This window comes from Rhineura floridana, chromosome 5 (genome assembly GCF_030035675.1).
Source record: "Rhineura floridana isolate rRhiFlo1 chromosome 5, rRhiFlo1.hap2, whole genome shotgun sequence".
NCBI lineage: Eukaryota > Metazoa > Chordata > Lepidosauria > Squamata > Rhineuridae > Rhineura > Rhineura floridana.
In genome coordinates this window covers 45,801,147-45,823,775 of record NC_084484.1, presented here as the reverse complement: position 1 = coordinate 45,823,775, position 22,629 = coordinate 45,801,147, and the positions used below count along the sequence as shown (strand labels likewise).

At 41.6% G+C, this 22,629-nt stretch overlaps 1 protein-coding gene across 1 annotated transcript; it reads right to left on the bottom strand.

The window, feature by feature from the left end:
• Positions 1-230: 230 nt before the first annotated feature.
• On the bottom strand, positions 231-18,305 carry LOC133384846 (protein-lysine methyltransferase METTL21E-like). Its single transcript, XM_061626620.1, has 5 exons — positions 18,096-18,305; positions 16,547-16,655; positions 14,134-14,291; positions 10,521-10,638; positions 231-8,287 (listed from the first exon to the last, which is right to left on the bottom strand). Exons 2-5 carry the CDS (start codon positions 16,617-16,619, stop codon positions 7,866-7,868), a joined length of 771 nt encoding a protein of 256 aa, XP_061482604.1. The 5' UTR covers positions 16,620-16,655; positions 18,096-18,305; the 3' UTR covers positions 231-7,865.
• Positions 18,306-22,629: the final 4,324 nt, after the last annotated feature.

Below are 22,629 nucleotides of genomic sequence, written 5' to 3'. Positions count from 1 at the left end.
ATTTGGGGCGGGGCCAAAAGGAAACAGTGATACTGAACCTTTCAAGAGGAACACCGATGAGTGTGAATGAAAAAGAGCAGATTGCAAGGTAGGAAGTGTTGAGGCTATATTTTTAGCACCCGCCAAGGCGGTGTGATGCTCACCTCAATTCCCGAGTGGAAGTGCAAGCTGAGGAGGACCTGATTGACTGCTGGGATTTCGGCCAGGTACCAAGTAAAGACACACACAACTTCTTGATCAAAAAGTGGCCTCAGTCTCAACACAGGCACAACAGCCTGGCAAGAATGAAGACCCCGTTTATTTTCACTAATGCCAATATATAGGTTTTATAAGCAAAACATCAATAAATGTCAATAAACAGAATGTAACATAACATATGAGACAAGTAACAGACCCAAGCCACATATCACTTGCTATGTATCAGATGTCAGGATGTCCTTCCTTTGGAATTCGGACCCATGAGCAATATGTTCAAAGATAAGGGCCGGGAAGAGGGGATGGTTTGACACTTTGGGGGTCATAAAACATGGGAACATATACACAAGAAGATACATGTAGCCCTGAAAAGGGCGCTTATCAATAACCCTATGTGATCCTATTACTACTTCTCTAAGGGAGTATCCAGAGAGAATTCAGAAAGCAATACAAGCCTCTGATTATCTACAAGACAGATACATTAGCGTGAAGAAAGTACAAGGCACTTGGGATGTAAAACAGTCAAGGACAGCTGAGTGATTATCTCCTCAAAACATTGGTGCCAACTGGTAGGCACCTTCAGGGCTAAGTTCCCAGGAGAGGAAACGAAACTTAGAGCAGCTGTGCTCCCCCTCCCGTCCCATCAGTGTTCCATCATGCTTTGCAACTCTGGTTCACAAAGACTCTAAGTGTTTCTGAACTTGTCCTGGGCCCAAAGTATTTCTCCTAACAGAAGTGTGAACCTTGCAAATCTATCATAATGGCAAAAGCTGTGTCTTTAATACGAAGTTCAGCTCCCATGTGAATGAGCCCTAAGACAGAAAACTCAACATCCCACAGTTGGGGTTCCTGACCAAAAACTAACAACATCTTGACAGCCAGTCAGCCAAGGTCACAGAAATCGCCATGCAGCACAACCTGAGCCAGAGACTGCAGTTAGTGCAGAATGCTGTGGCACAATCGCTGACATGAGTGAGACCCTATCAGCACGTACTATCTCTGCTCTGAAATCTACACTGGTTGGTGATTTGCTACCAGGCCAAGTTCAAGGTGTGCTTTCCATGTTATGGGTGCCACATAGTACTTGTTCTGCTCTTGTAAGAAATGGATCCTTTAGTGTGGCAGTACCTACACTTTGGAACTCCCTGCCTATTGACATTAGGCAGACACTTCATTGTACTCATTTTGGCACCTGCCAAAAATATTTTTGTTTAGGCAAGCCTACCCAGGCATGTAGACGCTATTATGATCTGTTTTTAACTGATTGTTGATTTTATTATTTTGAATGTTTTTGAATACTTGTCTTTAACTACCTTTTGTCAATAATTTTATTGTTTTAATTCTTCTATAAACTGCTTTCAGGGTTGTTGTTTTTTACAATAAAGCGGTATATAAATGTTCGTAAAATACATAAATAAATTTTTGAGTCACTGTGGCCTTTTAGGCACAAAGGAGTCTGACTTATACTGAGTCAGGCCATTTGATACCATCTAGCTCAGTACTGATGACATGGACTAGCATTGACTCTCCAGGATTCCAAGCAGTAGTCTCTTCCAGAGATTGAATTTTGAACCTTTGCATGCAAAGCATGTGCCCTACCACTAAGCTACAGCCCTGTTTTAAAAAGTATATTTTAAAATTGTTCTTTTCAATTCATGAATGAATGCACAGCATACTAGGACAGATGCACACCATGCATTTAAAGCACATTCAACATACATTTGAAGCACATGAATCCCACCTCAGAATCATAGGAACTGTAGTTTGTTAAGTGTGGTGGGAAGTATAACTGTGAGGGGGAAACTACACTTCCCAGGATTCTTTGTGGGAAGTCATGCACTTTAAATGTGAGTTGGATGTGCTTTAAATGTATTATGTGGATCTGCATTACTTCATTAACTTTGCCTGCATAGAAATCATTTTAATTAAATTTTAAAATTGAAATAAGCTACAAGGGTTTATTGGGTGACCATGGGCTATGCACCATCTTTCAGCCTAATCTTCCCCTCAGGGTGAAAACAACAGAGGGGGACCATGACCACCCCAAGGAAGAAGGGCACACTTAAAATGTAGAGGAAATAATAATTTGAAAATAATAATTTACAACCATAGTATGAAATCAGATACATACCAAGAAATATTTATATAAGCATGAATTACAAATTGTTTATTATTTACACAACCTGTAAAGATATTTATAGTGTAATCCTATGCAAGTTTACTCAGAAGCAAGTCCCAATGTATTCAATGGAGCTTACTCAGACAAGGAAGCATGCACAGGACTGCAATTCAGTGATAATCATCCAATCCAAAATTCAGAGTCATGCCACTTTAAGCTGTTCTGCAACTGTTTTATACTTGTTTTATGGTTATTAAATTTTAAATGGTTTTATTTCTTGTTGTGAGCTGTCTTGGTTTCTAATCCTACCCCACAGTGTTGTTGGAAATATTCCATATACACACACGCTGGAGGTGTAAAAATACATACACCCCATATAATAGTTTATTGTCCAAACCAGTTGGCCATTGCAGAACTTTTTTTAAAAAGTATTAGTTTCCTGACAAATAAACACAGTGACATCTAAGTAAGCCCTGCCTAACTGCTTAAAAAAAAAAAAGAATTGGAGGGGGAGAGAAAGATTTACAACACAATCATTTTCTATGTTTACTCAAAAGTCCCACTGATTTTCAGCACAATCCTAACCATGTCTACTCAAAAGTAAGTCTACTGAATTCAATGGGGTTATCTCCCAAGTATGTGGAGTTAGCATTGCAGCTTTACTCCCAGAAAGATTCATATTGGGAAGGTTTTCAAAACAGGTTATGAGTAAGACAAATAAACTGCCCTCTTCAACAGTCCAGTAAAATTTAAACTTGTTTGACTCCTTAATTAGAAAACTATAACACTGCAGCATGTACACTTTTTAAAACTTCTGTTCAAAAATTATTTGAAAGATAAAGTGTATAATATGTCATTTTTGCAAGTAATTTTAAAAACTGCATATACACTTTTATTATATTTAAAACTATTTACTGTGTATGCACACCAAGATCTTGCTGTGATCTTCTGTTGTAGTACAATCCTATGCATATTTACTCAGAAGCAAGTCCTAATCCTGTACAGAGAAAGTACTCTTTATGCTGCTCAAAGCTATATATTTACTGAATTCCTGGTGTGAGACAAGCAGGAAAAGGTAACTGTTCTCAACACTTGAAATGGGGTTTAGGTACTGTCTGGGGGTCGACCAATCTTGTCAATCACAACCCTGACTTCACTTATTGGCTAAAAACCTGAAAAGGCAAGGATAAGAGCAGCCGGCACTAACAGAAGTTGCTTGGGGGGGGGGGCTGACATTTTGGTTTACATCTTTTGAACCAGACCACCTAGAAACTTACTTTAAAAAAAAGAAAAGAAAGAAAGCTAAGAGTCTGGAGATTAAGGTGACTCACCCAGAGAGGACCCCCAAAAACCAGAGTCTCCAGGCGATAACCAGAGATCTGGCAACCCTAGTGCTTATTCAGGGTTTGGTTTCTTTGGAAAGAAGGTCAGCAGAGACTGTGGTGTCTTATATGATATATGGTTTTCCTATACTTCTTGACTCCAGGAAGAGAGAGAGGAGTGCCTCTCTCTCCTCAAAAGAGTTCCAGTAGCAACAGGATCTCTCTTAGCCACATCTTTTTGGATATGCAGATTGACCACTCAATAAGCCTATTAACTCACAGGCTGAGTTGGCTAAACTATTAACTTAAGCAAACGAAACTGCCCTGTTTAGCAGGTCTCTCCATTGCAGACTGCATCTCTTACAGGCACACAATAATAAGCTAGAAGGGGGTCTCACAGATATCATCCAAACCCACCTCCCACAATCCTATAACTACATAAATTGGTGGTATAGAACAGTGTGACATGTTGGATGTGACTCCACTCATGGATAGAAAAGGGAGTCTCTCTCCAAGCATACATTATTTCCTTATGAAGGACCTTGTTCTTTAGGAGCCCCAACCTACCGTATGGCCACGTGGAAAAGAAGACAGACTTCCTGCCCCTTTAGTAGTCATACGGAAAAGAGACATCCAGCTGGTCAGCTGTAGTTTGCACGACAATGGTTCTCGCAGGGTACTGATGTACAAGCATCATGAACACATGATAAACATTACGAAGCAGAAGTGCAGTTGAAGAGTGGGGGGAGTATTCTCTAGTTGCAAACAATATAATGAAACAAAAACATTGGAATTGGACACTGACTTAAGCATCTGAGACTAAAGATGCAGATTTTAATTTAAACTCTTTTCAAGCCAGGAACAGAAACATCCCCCCTCCCCCAGTGCACAGTTTGCAGAATTTGCACAGATGTAGACCTGAAATGTAGTCTTTCTCAACACTGTTTGCTACTGGGCAGGTGACAATGTCCCCATAATTTCAGCCACTTATAACCATTTACATTTCTTTTTTTCTGAAAAATAACAAAAGCACCCAAGTCATAAGATATTCGAAGAAATCTATTGATTTTGGCCACTGAAATGCTTTTTTGCCCCAGGCCAATGTAAACTACGCCAAGTTTGGGGTAAAAAATGTCCCATGGGATTTTTCAAATCAAAACGGAAGCTCCAATCCCAACCCTGGAGTAAGCGCCACTGAATTCAGTATGACTTACCTCTGAGTAGACATGATTAGGATTGCAGCCTGCTCCAGGGATGCTGACAATACACATACAAGGTTGTATTCAACTTAGAATAGACCCACTGAAATTCATGAAGCTACGTTAGTCATATCCATTAACTTCAATGGTTCTACTCTGAGTAGAACTAGCATTGACTATCACACATGGTTTTGTTTTGGGACATTTTATTATCCTGAGATACATTGAAAGTTGGCTGGGGGGGTAATAAAATGGCTCCAACAAATGTACGCATGTGTGGTTATTTGTTTTAGGGTGTTAAGGGAGTTGAAGCTGTTTGACTGAGGGATTGCTTCTTATTGCTTTGCATACATCTTTGTACCTAACCACAGTCACCTCTATACAGGCTCCATAATTCAACTTTTTAATTTTTGGTAGTACAGATTTTGACTTGCCTTAAACTCCAGAATTATAACTTTAAAAAAAAAGCAGCAAAAGATATTTTATGCAACTATTAAGCCATACATTCGTGTGTAAAGAAGCCTTCTTTTCTTTCATGTATTTTTTTTATTAACCTTGCTGCAGTCCTTTCTGCACAGATCAGCAACGCAATTCTCATCTGTTAACATAAATAAAATGAGCTCTACATAGTTACCTAACAAGCTACATTCAGTAACAGCACAAACTCATCTGCAGCTATTTTAGTTCTTCTAAATTTTTTCCTTTTCCTTCCCATTGATGCTGAAGGGCTTTCCTGATTAACAATAATTGGGAGGAAATCATATTAACATAACCCCCTCTCTGGTCTCCTCACTCACTTATGTCACTGTCAAAGTTTGTCTTAGAAAATATATTTCTGAGTTGAAAGAACTGTTACCCTTTAAGGATCAATTCAATCAAAGAGAAGCAGAATGTGGTACAATCCTAGAAGGGCTATATCACCTCAGAATACAACTGGGCGGGGTTACATGTTTGATGACACTGACCCCACTTTTTTTTTTTACAAAAACTTTCTCACAGTTGATATCTTTTGTGTCATCTAGGCTAGGCTCGAATTCTTCTAGCATTTAAACAACAGGATTTGTAAATTTATTTTTAATGTGGAGATGCACTCAGATGTGTGATCCCACACCTGTGGCCTGAAGTGGTATAGTCCTTCCAGGGCACAGTGAGATGACTCACAGACGAGACATATAGTAGGCATCCCTTAATTCAAGTACAATATGATGCACAATGAAAGACACAAAACCAGACACAACACTTGACAGCGTACATTGGTTGATACCTGGTCCAGAAGCTCTGGCTGGGGCAGAATGCAGTGGCTACTGTACTGATGGGGGCAGATAGCCAATAGCATGTGGCACCTCTGCTAAAACATCTGCACTGACTATCCGTATCCTACCAGCCAGTTCAAGGCGCTTGATATACAAAGTCCTAAACAACTTGAGGATACCACAAAGACTACCTGAGCCCTTATATCCCAGCTTGATCACCGGAGGAGCACAGTTGTCTCCAATGTTACAGAGGCCCAACTGGATTCAACCAGAAGCTGGGCATTTAGTGTTGCCAGTTCCATATGGTGGAACACTCTTCCAACAGAGATTTGGCGCACATGCTCCCTTTTGACTTTCAGGCGTATCGTGCACTAGGCTGGCGCTCCTCCAAAATAAAAACTATCCCTAGCATAGACAACACATAAATTGCACATTGGTGAGCATCTGACGTACAGTTATGCCAAGCCACAGACTTGGGTTTTTGCACCTAACTCAGCTTTGAATTATTTCACTGCCTGTTTATTTAGTTGTCAGCTTATGATTACGGCTCACATTTGCTTGCATACCAGGTTTCCATTACGTGATAGCACAGCAGAATATTTCAAGCACAGGCTTGAAGTATAGTTAGCTGCCATTTTCCTTTGATTAAATGTGAGGTCTGAGGGCTTTTGGACCCACCCTCCCTATGCCACTCCTGTATGCTCTGTGGCTTTGAAGCTGTGAACACACTAGTTACCAGAGCAAAGCACTTCAGTTGGCCATACCTGGAGGGGGAACAGGTTGATCTGCTGATCAGCTGTGAAATCTCTTGAAGCTGATTTTTAAAAAAATGCACTCAAGCTGCTCCCACCAGGTTTTACAGTAAAAGGGGGCAGGGTTTGACTAGCATCATGTGCCACTCTAGAACCTGCAGAATAGTGACTGTGTTTCTACCTAGAGTCACGTGCACACACACAACCAACTCTTCTCCCTCTTCAAGGCAAACAGTTCCTGCTCCCTCCTATCCCTTCCCTGCAGATTGCTCTCACATCCTTTTTGCTTTCTCTCATGTATATAAGCATAGGCAAAGGGATTGTGGGGGCACATCGAGGTGTTCCCCACTAGGGTTGCCAGGTCCATGGCCTGAGACTGATCCTGTATCTTTAGGAGAAGAGAAAGTCAGCCAAGTGCAGTTGCTCTTGCAACCCTGTAATGGGAAAAACCACGTGAAATTCTCCCTTCCCCCTCCACAACTTTTAAAGATACAGAAGACCTCTTGGAGGCCAGGCCTGCACATAGAAAACTATGTTGTTGTTGTTGCTGTTGCTGCTGTTGTTGTTGCTGTTGTTGGATGATGATGATGATGATGATGATCTATCATGTGAAGGAACTGGGCCTGGCTTCCTGACAAGCTCATTTTCTATCTGCAAACAATGTTTGCTTTTGTATTGAGGGGTATTTAATAATGTGCTCCTACACAAATCTATACCTGTGTCACTGGAGTAATTTGTTTTCCTTAAAGGAGTACATATCAAACCTGGATGTTGGTCTGACTTTGCACTTTATCTGCATATAGTTGCAAAAGCATGTGTTGCAGTTCAACAGCAGTGTATTCAAAGGCATATGTGGACCTGAAGTGCACCATCATGAATCTGTTGATGGGCTGTATTACTTCAGATTGCAGGTGGGAATCAAATGTTTGAGCACTGTGCCTACCATTACTGCACATTCAAACCTAGCATGTCCATGAGAAATGGCTAACAAAGATAAATATGCATTGACAACAACTTATTAGCAGTCAGGTTGCAATAAATGGATACCATTTCACTCTGCACCTTCTCTTTGCCTTGAATAGGGTTATATTTAAGCTGGGGAAATCAGAAATCACTTCCAGGTCAAACAGTTTTTTGAATCTGTCCACAAACTGGTTTTCCCTCTCCAGTCTGAACTTCATAGCCCAGATGATGACAGTGTTGTCCTTACACAAGTGGTCAAAAGTAAGGAGTAGCTCCTCCAGGTAAGGGTGGTCGTATACCACATCAGCAGCCAAAATGTAGTCAAACTGGCACGAAGACTGGGGGAAATTCTTCTCCAAGTCGACCCCCCAAAACAGTTCTTTCACTTGGGGTTCATATTTGCATCTCATCTTTGTGTTCTTGAGAATATTGTACTGAAGGTTCCCCAGCAGTTCGGTCAGATCAGTGGCAACCACACGTGCACCTGTGTTGAGAAGGAGCCACAGAATGAAAGTTGACGACAGTTGAGCAAGTCGAAGACAGTTTTTCAGAAATGCTCTTTGGCATCAGCAAGGATGATAGGAACATAGGAAGCTGGCTTCTACCTAGGGCAGAACTTTGGTCCATCTAACTCAGTACTGTCTACACTGACTGGCAGAGGTTCTCCAGGGTTTCAGAGATCCAGCCCACCCTGGAGATGCCAGGGATTGAAGCAGGGACTTTCTGCGTGCAAAGCAGTTGCTCTGCCACTGAGCTACAGCCCTTTGGTCTACCACTGCTTACCCTGACACGTAGAATATTCTTCTATGCTTTCCAATTCCCCAACTGGGGACATTCCGGGGAAATCTGGTCAGATGACAGAGAGCACTGGGGATTAATAGTTGTGTAATATTTGTGTTACTTACGAACATGCAAGCAAATCATAAGTAAAAACAGAGGCTTGTATCCAAAGTAGTAGTAAGGCTCTCATTCCATTAGCTCAAGCCTCAAGAATTTACACTTGCACAACAGAACTCCCCCCTCCTCCTCCCCAAATCTGTTCTGGAGCATATTTGAGGAGGGCATGTGGCATGCATAGGGGTAGGAAGGGAGTTCCGTTGTGCAACTGTAAATCTGTGCACTAGTGGAATGAAGGCATTGGACACTGCCCAGAAAGACACACCTATGGGACAGCAGGCCCACTACTCCACTATAGATCCCCAGAGAGAGACCCTGCAACCCTCAAATGCCTTCAGTTAACTCACCACTCTCTGGGCTCCTCCCGGTGACCTATTAGCTTGCACAATGCTCCTGCGTCTTTATTGACCATTTGTCTGGATTTGTTGGGGGAGAGGTTATGTAATAATGAGCATTCATCTTGATTCACTTGCATGATGGTTATATGTTGTTCATATGTTTCCTCATCACTTTCCTAACCATAAAAAGTCCATTTAAAAAAGTGGATTTGTTCCACCAGAGTGGACTTTAACTGCTCAAACCCAAATTTTCAGTATACACTTGAATCCCATGCACAAAATACTGACACTCTGGCAGCAGCTTTTATTTACCAAGCTGGAAACTTATTTTTACACAGCTGCCCTCTCTCTTTAGCTGTGGCAGGGAGTATAACGTTGCTTTCCCCAAGTTTATTTGAGGTTTATTTCTAGTAAGAAATAAAGCCATTCTGAGTACAGACTGTATGTGGCCATTATAGAGCCATGAGGCTAGCACTCATGCACATTATCACTCACTAACAAGAGGAAGGAAGGAAGGCCTGAGAAAAACAAACAAGTAGTTACTTAAAGAAGGAATCCACAAGGGTAGAATAGGTTAACTTTCTGTCTAGCACCCAATTGGTTCAGGTTACTTGTTACAGAACTACAATTTCTAGAGTGGTTTAACAGTCAGTCCCAGAAAACAATTATAATTGTGGCTCTATGAGGGGAATAGGGGTCTCCTAACAACTCTCAGCACCCTTGACAAATTATACTTCCCAGGATTCTTCAGAGGAAGCCATGACTGTTTAAAGTGGAATAATAATAGTGGAATAAATGTATGGTGCGAATGTGGCCTAAGTTCCCTGGGCTGCCCCATGCAGGTACAAATCTCTGTTTAACAATATGTTTGGCTTGCTCACAGTTCATCGGTAACAGATGAGAAGGAGACAACTGAACTGAATGAACTTTTTGCAACAGTTTCTTCATCCAGATATAACAGTTTGAGTCCATCATCACCTGGAATACAAAGGAACTGAGAGAAAGCAAAAGACAACCACACTGCCACAAGAGATTGGAAGGTATCCAAGCCAGGTTGCTCAAAGAATTTAGATCAGCTTTCAGCTTAAGAGTAGCATATCTGGGCACGTCAGATATAGATCTGAGAAAATGGCATTGGACTTATTCTAGAAAAGGTAAGGTCTGGAAACCAAATAGGGGCTCCAAAAAGGACATGAGAAAAGAATCCAGTGGCCATTCGTGTTTTTAAAACCAAATGTCAATTGTTGCTATGACTTCATTCATTGGCTAGAAACACAGAAATGTGGGAACAGCCCATATAACCAAGATCACAGTGCCTGCACGTTTTGCCTTATATATCATGTTTTACAAATGCTACAAATGTACTCTTTTTAAAATGAAAGTTGGGAATCTGGGTATTATGGTTAATCTGGGGCAGGGAACAACTGCCTCCCTGCAGACACCCATCCACTTTTTGATCCAGAGGACACTTCTAGTACTTACCCAAGAAACTAGCTACTATAGAGACCAGACCTGTTCCAGCTCCAATTTCAATTACGTTTTTGTCAACCATGTTATATGATTTCACATTAGTTTCCAAAAAGTGGCACATAACAAGAGCCTGTGGATGGAAAAAAAATACAAGAGCAGATTGACAGGGAAACTGTAGCACTACAAAAAACAGAAAACAAATACCTTGATTATTATTAGCAGTAGCAGCAATAATAATGAATCCAAGAGGCCACCCAATAAAAATACAAGGTTTTCCTCGTATGGGTGAGAGAGAGTTTGTTTCTTCTGCAGAGAACTACTCCTCTGGGGTGGGATTCTCAAAATTCCTACTACCTAAAGCATCATTCACCACCCTGGTGCCCTCATGAAGTTTTGGTCAGCCCATGCTGGCTGGGGCTGATGGGAGTTATAGTCCAAAACATCTGGAGAGCACCTCTTGGCAAAGGCTGATTTAAAGGCTGCTTTCCAATGCTCTTATTTAGGTTTATGTTGCAGGGGATATGTGAATGTGTAATTTGAAACTTCCTGTCCCTTGAAACTCAGCGGGCATCTATGCTGATGTCATTTCAATGTCATCTTGAAATAAGGCTTTTTACACAGGCTTTTGGAAATTGCTGATGCTCATTGTTGATATACTTGAGGTTTTTATGCATTTTTACGTTTGTACAGTATTGGTCTGACATTCCTCTTTTATTGACGCTGTGGTTCACTTCCCCAAGGTCAGATTAAGGGTGGAACAGAACTGCTTTAAATAAATAAAATGACATAAGTAATGAGTATGATCTATCTAGTAAGGGAAAATAATTATTGCAATCTATATAAACAAAAATATCTTTTGACAGGTACTTAGTCTCCGGAAAGTAAGGTGAAATCCAGAAGTTCTTGTTGCAGAGCATTTTCTGTCAGGTACATGTTGACTTCTCCTATTACACGTTGGCTTAATGCAGGAATTGGGAACCTAGGACCCTCCAGATGATGCTGAACTACAATTCTCATCATCCCAGATCATTGGTCATTCTGTCTGGGGCTGATGGGAGTTGAGTCCAACAACAAGTGGAGGTCTATGGGTTCCCAATCCCTGGCTCAAGTTTTTAGCTTCCAAAGTGCATTGCATGGGAAACGTTGTTGAGTTCTCTGCTTTAGTGAAGAGCCTCTGCTGTTGTGGGTACCTGGAGCCCATAATCTTATAAGCCACTTATATCAATTATTGTGAAACTGTGTATTGGAAGGACCTGTCAATTTGGTTACAGGAGCCTTGTCTGTAAAGTCACAAAGCTGCAAGACCTGGGGGACAATGTGAGAAAAGGAGTCAGGAGTCAGCCAAACCAACCTGTTACATAGGATCTGCAAATGGAACTTCCAAGATTTTCTTTTAAAAAAAAATATGGGAATGGGGAGCTGCTAATTCTAATGGAACAGCAGTGCTTTGGAAGGAGCTGTTTATCCGTATCATTTTCCTGACTAACAGAGCAATCCAAATGCTGCGGAGCTGGCGGAAGGGGGGCTGGTGGAGGAGGAGCTGGTAGAAAGCTCAGCAGGATCCTTCTCCCATTTGGGAGCTGCCGGCCCAGCTGAACACCAGCTCCACTGGGAGCCATGGACACGAGCCAGCCAGGAAGCACTGGCTCCGACGAACAGGAATCCTCGGGAGTAACAGCTCCCTGTAAGTCACAGTGGAAATGTAAGAAAATTATTTTACTACAGCAGCCTTTTCTCCAGTGGAGTTTGCAGGGGGATCAGGACCCAGGGGAGGCGTCTGATCACAAGGAGGATCTCACATAAGACCCCCCTCATGGCTCCTCCCTCAGAATGCCCCATTTTCAGAGCTTCCACCGGCCCTCCGTCTGCCAGGCTGGCCATTCCCGGCAGCACTGGCAGGCTCCTGGTAGCACTATGGCTTCACTGCAGCAGAGAACTGCATCCAACTCACGCCAGCCCAGCGGAAAGGTGAGCTGGATTGCACCCTAATATATTTGAAATTATATATGTAAAATTGTACATTAGGCAAAGACTGTTTGTTGCTATTTCTTTCTTGTTGTTTTAAAATGTATTATGTGAATCTTTAAGTATTGGCCTTAGGCACAGTATATCCAAATGTGCTGGTTGCTTCTTTGTGGTTCTGAGTTGTGTTTGATATCATTTTGTTTTTCATTCTCATGAAAAAGGCTAAGGAATTTGGTGGGTGAAGCACTGTTGTGCTTATCCCCAAATAGGTCAGCTCCTAATTAAGGATGGAAAGATATGTCAATTTCGGTTCTCTCTGTTTCTTTTTTTCCAATTTTAAATTTGGTTCTCCACATTTCTGGAGCAATTTGCAGATATATCTTTTTTTAAAAAGAATCCTCATGAAAATTCTCCAGCATTGTTCTGTGAATTTCTTGTATTGAACACATTTTTGTAAACAATTCCTCATCAAATAATGCATTTTTATATGTTCTTTTCATTCATGTATTCATTTTTATCCACACTTCCCCCAGACATATGCATTTTATAAACACTGTTTGGCTGGTGATCTACATTGCAAAATATAAATAAGTGCAAATTTCAAAGGATGGCTGTGTTTCAGTTCTCATATTGTTTCAGAAAGTACGAATTTGAAAGATTTGGCTTGAAATGAGAATTTAATCAAATTTCTCAGCCATCTGTCAGGATGCAGGATTGGGGCCCTGATGTTTCAGAAGATGAGGAGAGGGAGGGGGTCATTTGGCCAGAGCTGTGTGAAGGAGAAGCAGAGGAGGAGGAGGGAATCCCAGAGATAGGACTGTCTGGCAGAGAAGACCTTGAAAGTCCAGCAGACACAGATCCTTCCCGGGAGCTTCCCACGCCACCTCCCCCTTCGAGCTCAGAGCAGTTGGAGAAGGAGGGAGGGCAAGGGGGAATCCAACCCCCTCCTGATCCAGGGAAAAACAAGGAGAAGCAGCCAGATGCTTTAAGCGTTGCCCCCCTGCTTTCCCCCATACCTGAGTCAGAGTCCTCAGAAGGGGAGGGGGCTGTAGCACCCCCTTCACCACGTACAAGACGGCAGTTAAAGAGGCGGCAAAAGAGGGAGGAAAGGAGGGGTGTGGATGAGAGCACTTTGAGGCGGAGTGAGAGAATTCATGCTCGATTGCCCCCTTCTTAAGGGACAGGGGGAATAGTGGTTCCTTGTTCTGTCAACTCTCTTTCAAGTCGCAGGTTATGTTTTTGTAGTGAATTTCTTGTATTGAACACATTTTTGTAAACAATTCCTCATCAAATAATGCATTTTTATATGTTCTTTTCATTCATGTATTCATTTTTATCCACACTTCCCCCAGACATATGCATTTTTGTAAACACTGTTTGGCTGGTGATCTACATTGCAAAATATAAATAAGTGCAAATTTCAAAGGATGGCTGTGTTTCAGTTCTCATATTGTTTCAGAAAGTACGAATTTGAAAGATTTGGCTTGAAATGAGAATTTAATCAAATTTCTCAGCCATCCCTATTCCCCATATTTAGAGCCACAATTTCACAGGGCTTTGGTTTTCACAGGCAAAACAACCACCCATATGTCCACATAGAGCCATGCATAGTGCTCTGTATCAGGTATCAGAGCCAATAATATTGTTTGACTATAAATACCGAAGACCAGACTACAGCTCCGTAACTGTCGGTGGCTTCTGTGATCTTTATCTTGTGGCCAGCAAAATGGAATCCTTCCCAGACTTGGATGGTTATCAGTGATGGAGGGAAACGCCTTCCCATGATTTCTGCAACTATCTGTTCATCTCCGTTTGGTCCTAGTAATAAAACAGTAAAAAGGTCATATGTCATAATAACAGTGAGAAGTAGCCAAGCTCAACTAAAGATAGTGCAATTACCTAATTACAAAAGCGACTAACCTCTACATGGGCAGGCTGCCCTCTAAAACCCAAAGCCATTTGAGTTATGTCACTGCCCACAAACATTCCCAACAGTGAATTGTTTGGTATGATATATATGGCCTCAAGGAGCTGCTATCCATCACACCTGTTATTTATGAAGCTATAATAACAGAGTATAATTCCTCCTTTACCCAGCACCAATGAGACAAAGAAGTCAATTAGAAAAGTTATAGTATTCTTGTTAAGGACTTAAACCTCGTGAAGAGAAGACCGAAGAAGCATCCAAGGCCTAGACAAGACCCCGTCCTACAAGCTTGCAGAGTCTCTTCCAGCCCAGGCAGTGGCTGCTTCGTCTTGCAGCTAGCATTAGCCTCTCAGGCTGGTGATTGTGGATGATCCTTCTCAACTGGCCTGTAGATCAAGGATATGTGTTGCTTACGGGCCCTTTGTTCTTGGGGAGAGGGTTGTTTGATCTATACACTATGCTGTTTTCAACAAAAGCAAGAGTTCTTAATAAGGATGGGGGATAAGTTCAGTTCAGTTTGCATTTAAAGGCAAAGTCTGTTGAGCTTTCCAATTGTACAACTCCCTTTGAAGCTTTATTCCAGGTAGCTCTGATAGTTCATTCATTTATTCTGTGTTCCCTGACTTGCCTCCAAATCCCTAAAAAGAGTGGTACAGTGGACATATTCAAGGTTCAACTCTCTGTTCATCACCCATTCTGTGATCAAGGGCAAGGCACTGTTCTTTCTTTCTCTGCATCCTTAGGACTGGGAGGGAAACATTTCAAAATAAGAAAAGCCATTAAATACCAATCAGACCTTTAAAAAACAAACAAACCTTGACACAAGGTTTGTCCAGTCCACACTTCTCCCACACTATACATATCATAAACATACCTTGTTGAACTCATAAAGAATATGAGTGCTTTGTACTCTCCACTACTTCTCACATCAAATATACCCTCTGGCTGCAGAAAGCTAGCACAAAAGGAAGGAGGGTTCTAGGTTTTCATTCTATTGGATATGCCAGTTTTCTGCATGCAATGAACTGGGTTTTCTTAACTGATTATTTTATTTGGAAGAACATCCAAATATGTGACACATCCACCTGCGTTCTAATATGTATCCAGAGAGAGCTGCAAAACATGCCTTTTCTGAACATAATTCTGTCAGTCTTCCACTTTTTCTTGACCATAACATATATTGTTTTCTTTGGGGAGGTATCACAAGAACGTAGGAAGATGCTTTATACCAAGTCAGACCATTGGTTCATCTACCTCAGCATTGTCTACACTGACAGGCAGTGGCTCTCCAGGGTTTCCAGACAGGAGTCTCTCCCATCCCTACCTGGAGATGCCAGAGATTGAACCTGGGGTCTTCTGCTTGCAAGCCAGGTGCTCTGCTGCTGAGCTACGGCTAGAAATATGTTTGCATTCAAAAAATAGGACTCACTTCCGCCAGGAGAAAGTATGGCTGGAGGCTGGAAGTGTTTTAGGGCTTCATCGTCATATCCGCTCCATGCCTTTAACACACTCTATACCACTTCAACAATCATGGCTTCCCCCAAAGAATCCTTGGAATGGTAGTTTGATAAGGGTGCTGACCTCACAGAGTTGCAATTCAGCACCCTTAACTGTTAAAGTAGTGTGATAGTGCTTTAAATGTATGCTGTGGATGTGACCTACCCCCTCAGCAAAAAGTGATGGGCCTTAAAAATGACTGTGTGTGACTCATCCTGGCAGGATTATGGAATTTTTAGGATTAAAATAATCCTAAAATTGCACACATCACAATCTCTCTCTCTCACACACACACATGCTCACAGAGAGAGAGACAGCTATTTTACATGTTATGTATTTTAGGTGCACATTTAATGTGTTTTAAGTATACACTTAAAGGAAGGTATTAATGCCCCTGGACCATGACAGTTGTCCCACAGTAACCAACGTTCTGGTAACTTCCCAGCTAGATTACAGTAATTTGCTGTATGTGGGGCTTCCCTTAAAGTCAGTTTGGAAATGCTGGTTGGACATGAACTTAGAGAAGTGACACACTGCAGGCACACAGAGTCATAGTAGTGGCTCATACGTCACCTCTCAACAAATATGAGGCATATTCTCCAGGCAAACTAGGAGGACAAAACAATGACAAGAAAGGAAGAATATTTACCTGTTTTGTTGTCTGGCTTTCTGGATATTTCATTAGATACAATATGCTTGTGTTGCAATGATTTTGATTCCATTTCATACAATGGGCTGGACTGGTAAAATTAAAGGTACTAGAAATGAAAACAAAAAAACCCAGATAGCAACACAAAGGAGGAACTAGGGGGAAAAGCCAAGAACAACCTTACTAAGGAACTAGAACACATGGCATTTTTCCTCATTAGTCATGCACTTGCTTTCAAATAAATAAGGCAGAGGTAGGCTATGTGGTGCTCTCCAGATATTTTGGACATCAATTCTCATCAGCCCCGCCAGCACAGCCAATGATCAGGGGGATGTCAGTTGCAGTCCAACAACATCTGGAGGGCACCATGTTGGCTATCCCTGAAATAAGAGGAGTTATAACTGGTATGGTAGTGAACCACCAACAATAAATCTAATGCACTGGTTATTTTTAGGCTATAGTAGCAATGGCCAAGTCTAAAATCAGGTTAAGGTGTGCCACAGCAAGGACATTTAGCTTCTGCAGCACAATGAACGAAGTAACTTTGTAGCATGGATGCTGTCACCATCACACCACTTTTCACAATGTCTTGGAAGAAAGTGCCTGTGAAGGAATATTGGTGCCTCTGGAGGAATATCTACATTTTATTGTATTTAAAAAAAAAAAACAGTCCATTTAATATATTCCATGGTTGAATGCTGACAATGAGTTGAGTTATGTGAATACTGGGTGGGGAAAGAATATTTTCTGTCTTTCCATAGTAGTTTCCCTGGAAAAGGGAAACTATTGTTTTGAAAGTTTCTCACACAATCAACAAGAAAGAAAAATAAGTGACAAACGTATATCCACTTAACTGAGAGTAAGCCCCACTGAACTCAACATCGACTCACTTTTGAGGATTGCACTGTTCGCTATATGAAAAATATGAGGATAGCCTTTTGTGGTATGTGCAGCACAGCCCTACGCATGTTTACTCTGAAGTAAGTTCCACTATGTTCAGTGTGGCTTACATCCCAGGTCTGTGTGCATAGGACCGTTGCCTTTGTGTTGTTGAGAGGCAGAGCAAGAAAGATGGCTGGACAACCTTGTTGCACTTTTGAGTGACAATTGTTTAGCCAATCACTCTTAATCAAGCATTCCCACCTCATGGCCTTTTTGCAAAATGTTATTTTAAAGGTCATCCCCATAGAACATTTATTATATTCAGTCTAGACAACCTACAGGGCTGAGACCTGTTAACTTGCTATGCTGCTGCTTAGATATTTATTTATTTATTTATTTATTTATTTATTATACTTGTATACCACCCCATAGCCAAAGCTCTCTGGGCAGTTTACAGTAACTAAAAACAAATACAATTTAAAATACATTTTTTAAAAAACAATTTAAAACACAATTTAAAAATTTAAAACAACATAAAAGATATATGGATATCTTTTGACAGTGACTGATATATTTCACATAAAAACAATTACATATCTAAACACACACTATATCAACACTGTGCCATGAAAATAAAGACATGATTGCAACACATTCAGTGACATACCTATTTTATTTTAGTTTTTGTTCCTGGTTTCCACAGAAAGTGAAGATAAAGATTTATGTCTGCAGAATCTCTCCCCAACGCTGGTTAGTTTGTGAATAGCCCTATAGAAATAAGCAGTGAAGTCTGAAACAACCCATCAGCAGCCCCCACCTTGCTCCCCCCCCGTATGAGTTTATAAACCCCGACAGCTGCAACGTGAACAAACCCCTTGAAGTTGATTGGGGAAAAACTTCAGAACACTTAAGAGGGAGGGGAAATATTTCCCAGAAGAGATATGTAGTGTTATACAAGGCACACTAATCTCTTCCCAGCCTCAAAGCAGCAAAGCAAATTGCACATGCGCACACGTAACCAAAGACATCTGCTTTGAGTGTCTCTGACTTTCGACACATCATGTTTCACTGTCAAATATAATAATAGTTTCGGGGATGTGTTAGCAAAACTAAAAAGTTATTCTTTTTTAAGGATATACAGTGCCTTGCAAACGTAATCTGACCCCTGACCAATGCTCTCATATTACAGAATTACAAATGGTACACTGTAATCTCGTTCTGTGTGATCTTTTATTTTGAAACAGTGAAACTCAAAATCAATTATTGTAAGGTGACAGTGGTTTTATGTTGGAAAATGTTTCTGTAAGAAACGTAAAAAATTGAAACATGTTGCTTGCATAAGTATTCAACCCGTGCTGTGGAAGCTCCCAGTGTACACAGATGAAAGAAATTGCCCTATCAAGAACACATTTATCTTACCATTGGCCTCCACCTGTGAACCATTAAAACTGCTGTCACATTGTCAGGATAAAAACCCCACTGTTGAAGGATCATTAGTCAGGCTTTGGATCTGAAGGAAAATGAAGACCAAAAAGCATTCTACAGAAGTGAGAGATAATGTAATACAAATGCATAGATTAGGAAAAGAGTACAAAATAATATCCAAGTGTTTGGATGTCCCAGTGAGCACAGTTGGATCAATAATCAGAAAGTGGAAGCCGCATCGCACCACCCAGGCACTGCCAAAAAAAGGCTGTCCCTCAAAACTCAGTGCTCAAACAAGGAGACTTGTGAGAGAAGCCACAGAGAGACCAACAATCACTCTGAAGGAGCTACAGAGTTCAGTGGGTGGGAGTGGAGTAATGGTGCATCAGTCAACCAACCATATCAAGAGCTCTGCATAACACTGGCCTGTATGGGAGGGTGGCAAGCAAAAAGCCATTACTCAAAAAGTACCATATGAAAGCACATATGGAGTTTGCCAGAAAGCATGAGAGCGCCTCAGCTGCGATGTGGGAAAAGATTTTGTGGTCAGATGAGACCAAGATAGAACTTTTTGGCCAAAACTCAAAACGCTATGTGTGGTGCAAACCCAACACTGCCCATGCTTCAGGACACACCATCCCTAGAGTGAAGTATGGTGGTGGCAACATCATGCTGTGGTGATGCTTCTCATCAGCAGGGACTGGGCATCTTGTTCAACTTGAAGAATGGATGGAGCAAAATACAGGGAAATACGCAAGAGAACCTGCTTCAGGCCACTAAAAAACAGAAGCTTGGGAGGAAATTCACTTTTCAGCAGAACAATGATCTCAAGCACAAGGCCAAAGCAACACTGGAGTGGCTCAAGAACAAAAAGGTGAATGTCCTACAGTGGCCCCAGTCAAAGTCCTGATCTCAATCCCATCGAGAATCTGTGGTGCTCTTTGAAAATTGCAGTCCACAAGCAACATCCAACCAACCTGAATGACCTGGAGCGAATCTACCAAGAATGGGCCAAACTCCCTCTGACACTGTGTGCAAAGCTGGTACATACCTATCCCAAAAGACTTAAAGCTGTTATTGCAGTGAAAGGTGGCTCTACCAAATATTAATGTATGGGAGTTGAATTCTTATGCAAGCATCATGTTTCATTTTTTTATGTTTCTTACAAACATTCCCAACATAAAACCAATGTCACCTTACAGTAATTGATTTCAAGTTCCAGTGTTTCAAAATAAAATATCACACAGAACGAAATTACAATGTACCATTTGTAATTCAGTAATATGAGAGCATCGGTCAGGGGTCTCAAGGCATTGTATTTGCATTGTTCAGTACAAACATGCCTCTCTCAAAAGAACAGCTGTGAAAAACTAATTCTGCAACTTTGGAGCATGATTCAGGGTACTTCCAGACGGCTGCTAGTTTCAAGTGGGATTCAATCAGATGAGATCGACGCTCTGGCACAACAAACCCTCTTACCCAAAGGATCAGACTTTTTTATATTAAGAAGGTCCCAGGTTCAATCCTAGCAACTCCAGCTAGAGGCACCGAGGGTCTGACTCACTACAAGGCAGTTTCCTATGAAAGTAATGGGAAAATGCACTGGGAAAGTGTGGGGTAACACCTGCTCAATGCAACATTATCTAACCTCCTCACAAGCTAATCAGAATAAATAGCCAGTATTGTCTAATCTTCCTGCAAACAAATCAGGATGAATCCTCAGTAAACAGGTCTGGAAGAGACCTCAGTTTGAAGTGGGAGAAATCTGACTATGCAGAACATGGATTGGCTAGTATCCACGATGTCACACACACACACTCACACACAAATATTAATTCCCACAGGAGTTTTACAAGTTTTTTTAAAAAATTGTAGTACTTTTAATAAGGTGAAGGATGAATGTATGAATGAATGCATATATGCCCCCTTTTTAAAGAAAGGCAAATAGCCTATTGCACTATATAGCACAAGAGGAAGAGAGAAGACAGACAGCTGGATCAGCTGTCATGTGAGTGTGCTGCACAAACTGGGAAACCAAGCTCACATTGGAGCTGGAAAACTCACTGTGTCTGTCCTTTAAATATCAGCTCCTCCAGCTGTCAAAACATGCATATTGGTATATGGGAGTGGGGCAGAGAAGAAAGCTCCTTTGCCTGCCTCTTCCTTCACTTGCCAGACTTAGGCTGTGAGCACACTAGTACAGCAAAGCATTTCCATTGGCCACATCTGGAGGGGCAACTGGTTGATCTGCCAATCAGTTGCAAAATCTGTGCGAAGCTGATTTAAAAAAAAAACACTCGAGCTGATCCCACCAGACTTTACAGTAAAAAAGGGTGGGTCTGACTAGCTTCATGTGCCCCCATTTTCAGAAGAGAGGTGGAGACACACTGGAACCAGCAGAACAGTGTGTGTGTCTCTACCCTTATAGATCCTGCTGCCTGCCTATAGAGAGCAGAAGCACTTAGTTATTGCTACCAGGGAGCTTGGCATATGAGGACACAGCAGTGGCCTACCAGCGACTTTTCTTTCCTGCTAGCCCCATGGATCAGGCCTGCACAGTTGCCGCTGCTGTGAGCTGAAGACCCTACCAAGTGCTCCTATTTGCTGGTTCTATGGTGTGATTAGACAGGACAACCTAGCAGTTGTCTCTACTTTACCAAAATATCCTAAAACATAGAAGCATTCAGATTATGCCTTTTATTTCCATTTAGAAGATTAGCCAACAGAGAACCGTGACTGCTGCAATGCCAGTGCCCCAAGAAGTCCTTGGAGGCAGTTCTTTGAGACTTCCTCCTCAGAGAAGTCAGAAGCAGGTTCCACTGCTCCTTTTGTCAGCAGAAGAAAACCTTTGGATGTAAGCCATCTTGGGTGTAATTGGGAGGAATGGTTGGGGCTGGTTCGCCCCACTTCTCAAGGTCTACCATCTCTTGGCCCTTGCAGCCCATTAGCATCCCTAGTCATATGCAACAAGTCACAAATAGGATAAATAGGATACTTTGGACAAGGATTAGGGGAAACCTGCAGCCATTCAGATGTTGGACTCCCAAGTCCCATCAGCCCCAGACAGCATGGCTAATGGTCAGGGATGATGGGAGCTGTCATCTAACATGTGGAGTCCCCATCCCGAGTTAAAAAGTTCTTTGAAAATATCTGAATTTGGGTTAAATGTTTTCATTTATTGGTATGTTATGACATTTATTACATCTAGGTTATTGACTAATAATATCCTTGTACAATCTGTCATCGCTACTGGAAACTTTCATCTTGAGTTTCTTGTAGTCTAAATACTTAAGACTCCTCTGTACAAGTCTTATCCTGGTGTCTGTCCATTTGTTAGAACATGAACTACAGACCTAGAAGGGGGAGTTAAAGACCCTTGGCCCAAATGTGGCATTTCATAGGAATTTAGGAAGTTGCCTCATTCTAAATGAGATTATCTAAATCTAGTCCAGAATGATTTGCTGTGGATGTCAGCGGATCTCTGGGGTCTCAGGAGCATGCCTTTTACACCTGATCCTTTTAACTGGAAAGCTACCCTCAGGGCCAAACTAGACATGACATTGTCTTTGCATTTACTTTGTTTTCAAAAAACGCTTATTAACTGACAGCTGGGGAAGAGGGCTGATAATTATGATGGCAGTTGACTGGAGGAAGTGGGGGATTCAACCTTTTCAACTTCCAACATGAGACCCCTTGATCATCTTGCTATAATGTTCCAATTGGCTCAGGAACCCCTCCTGAGCAGTATGCAGCACTGGCACCTACATTATTATGCC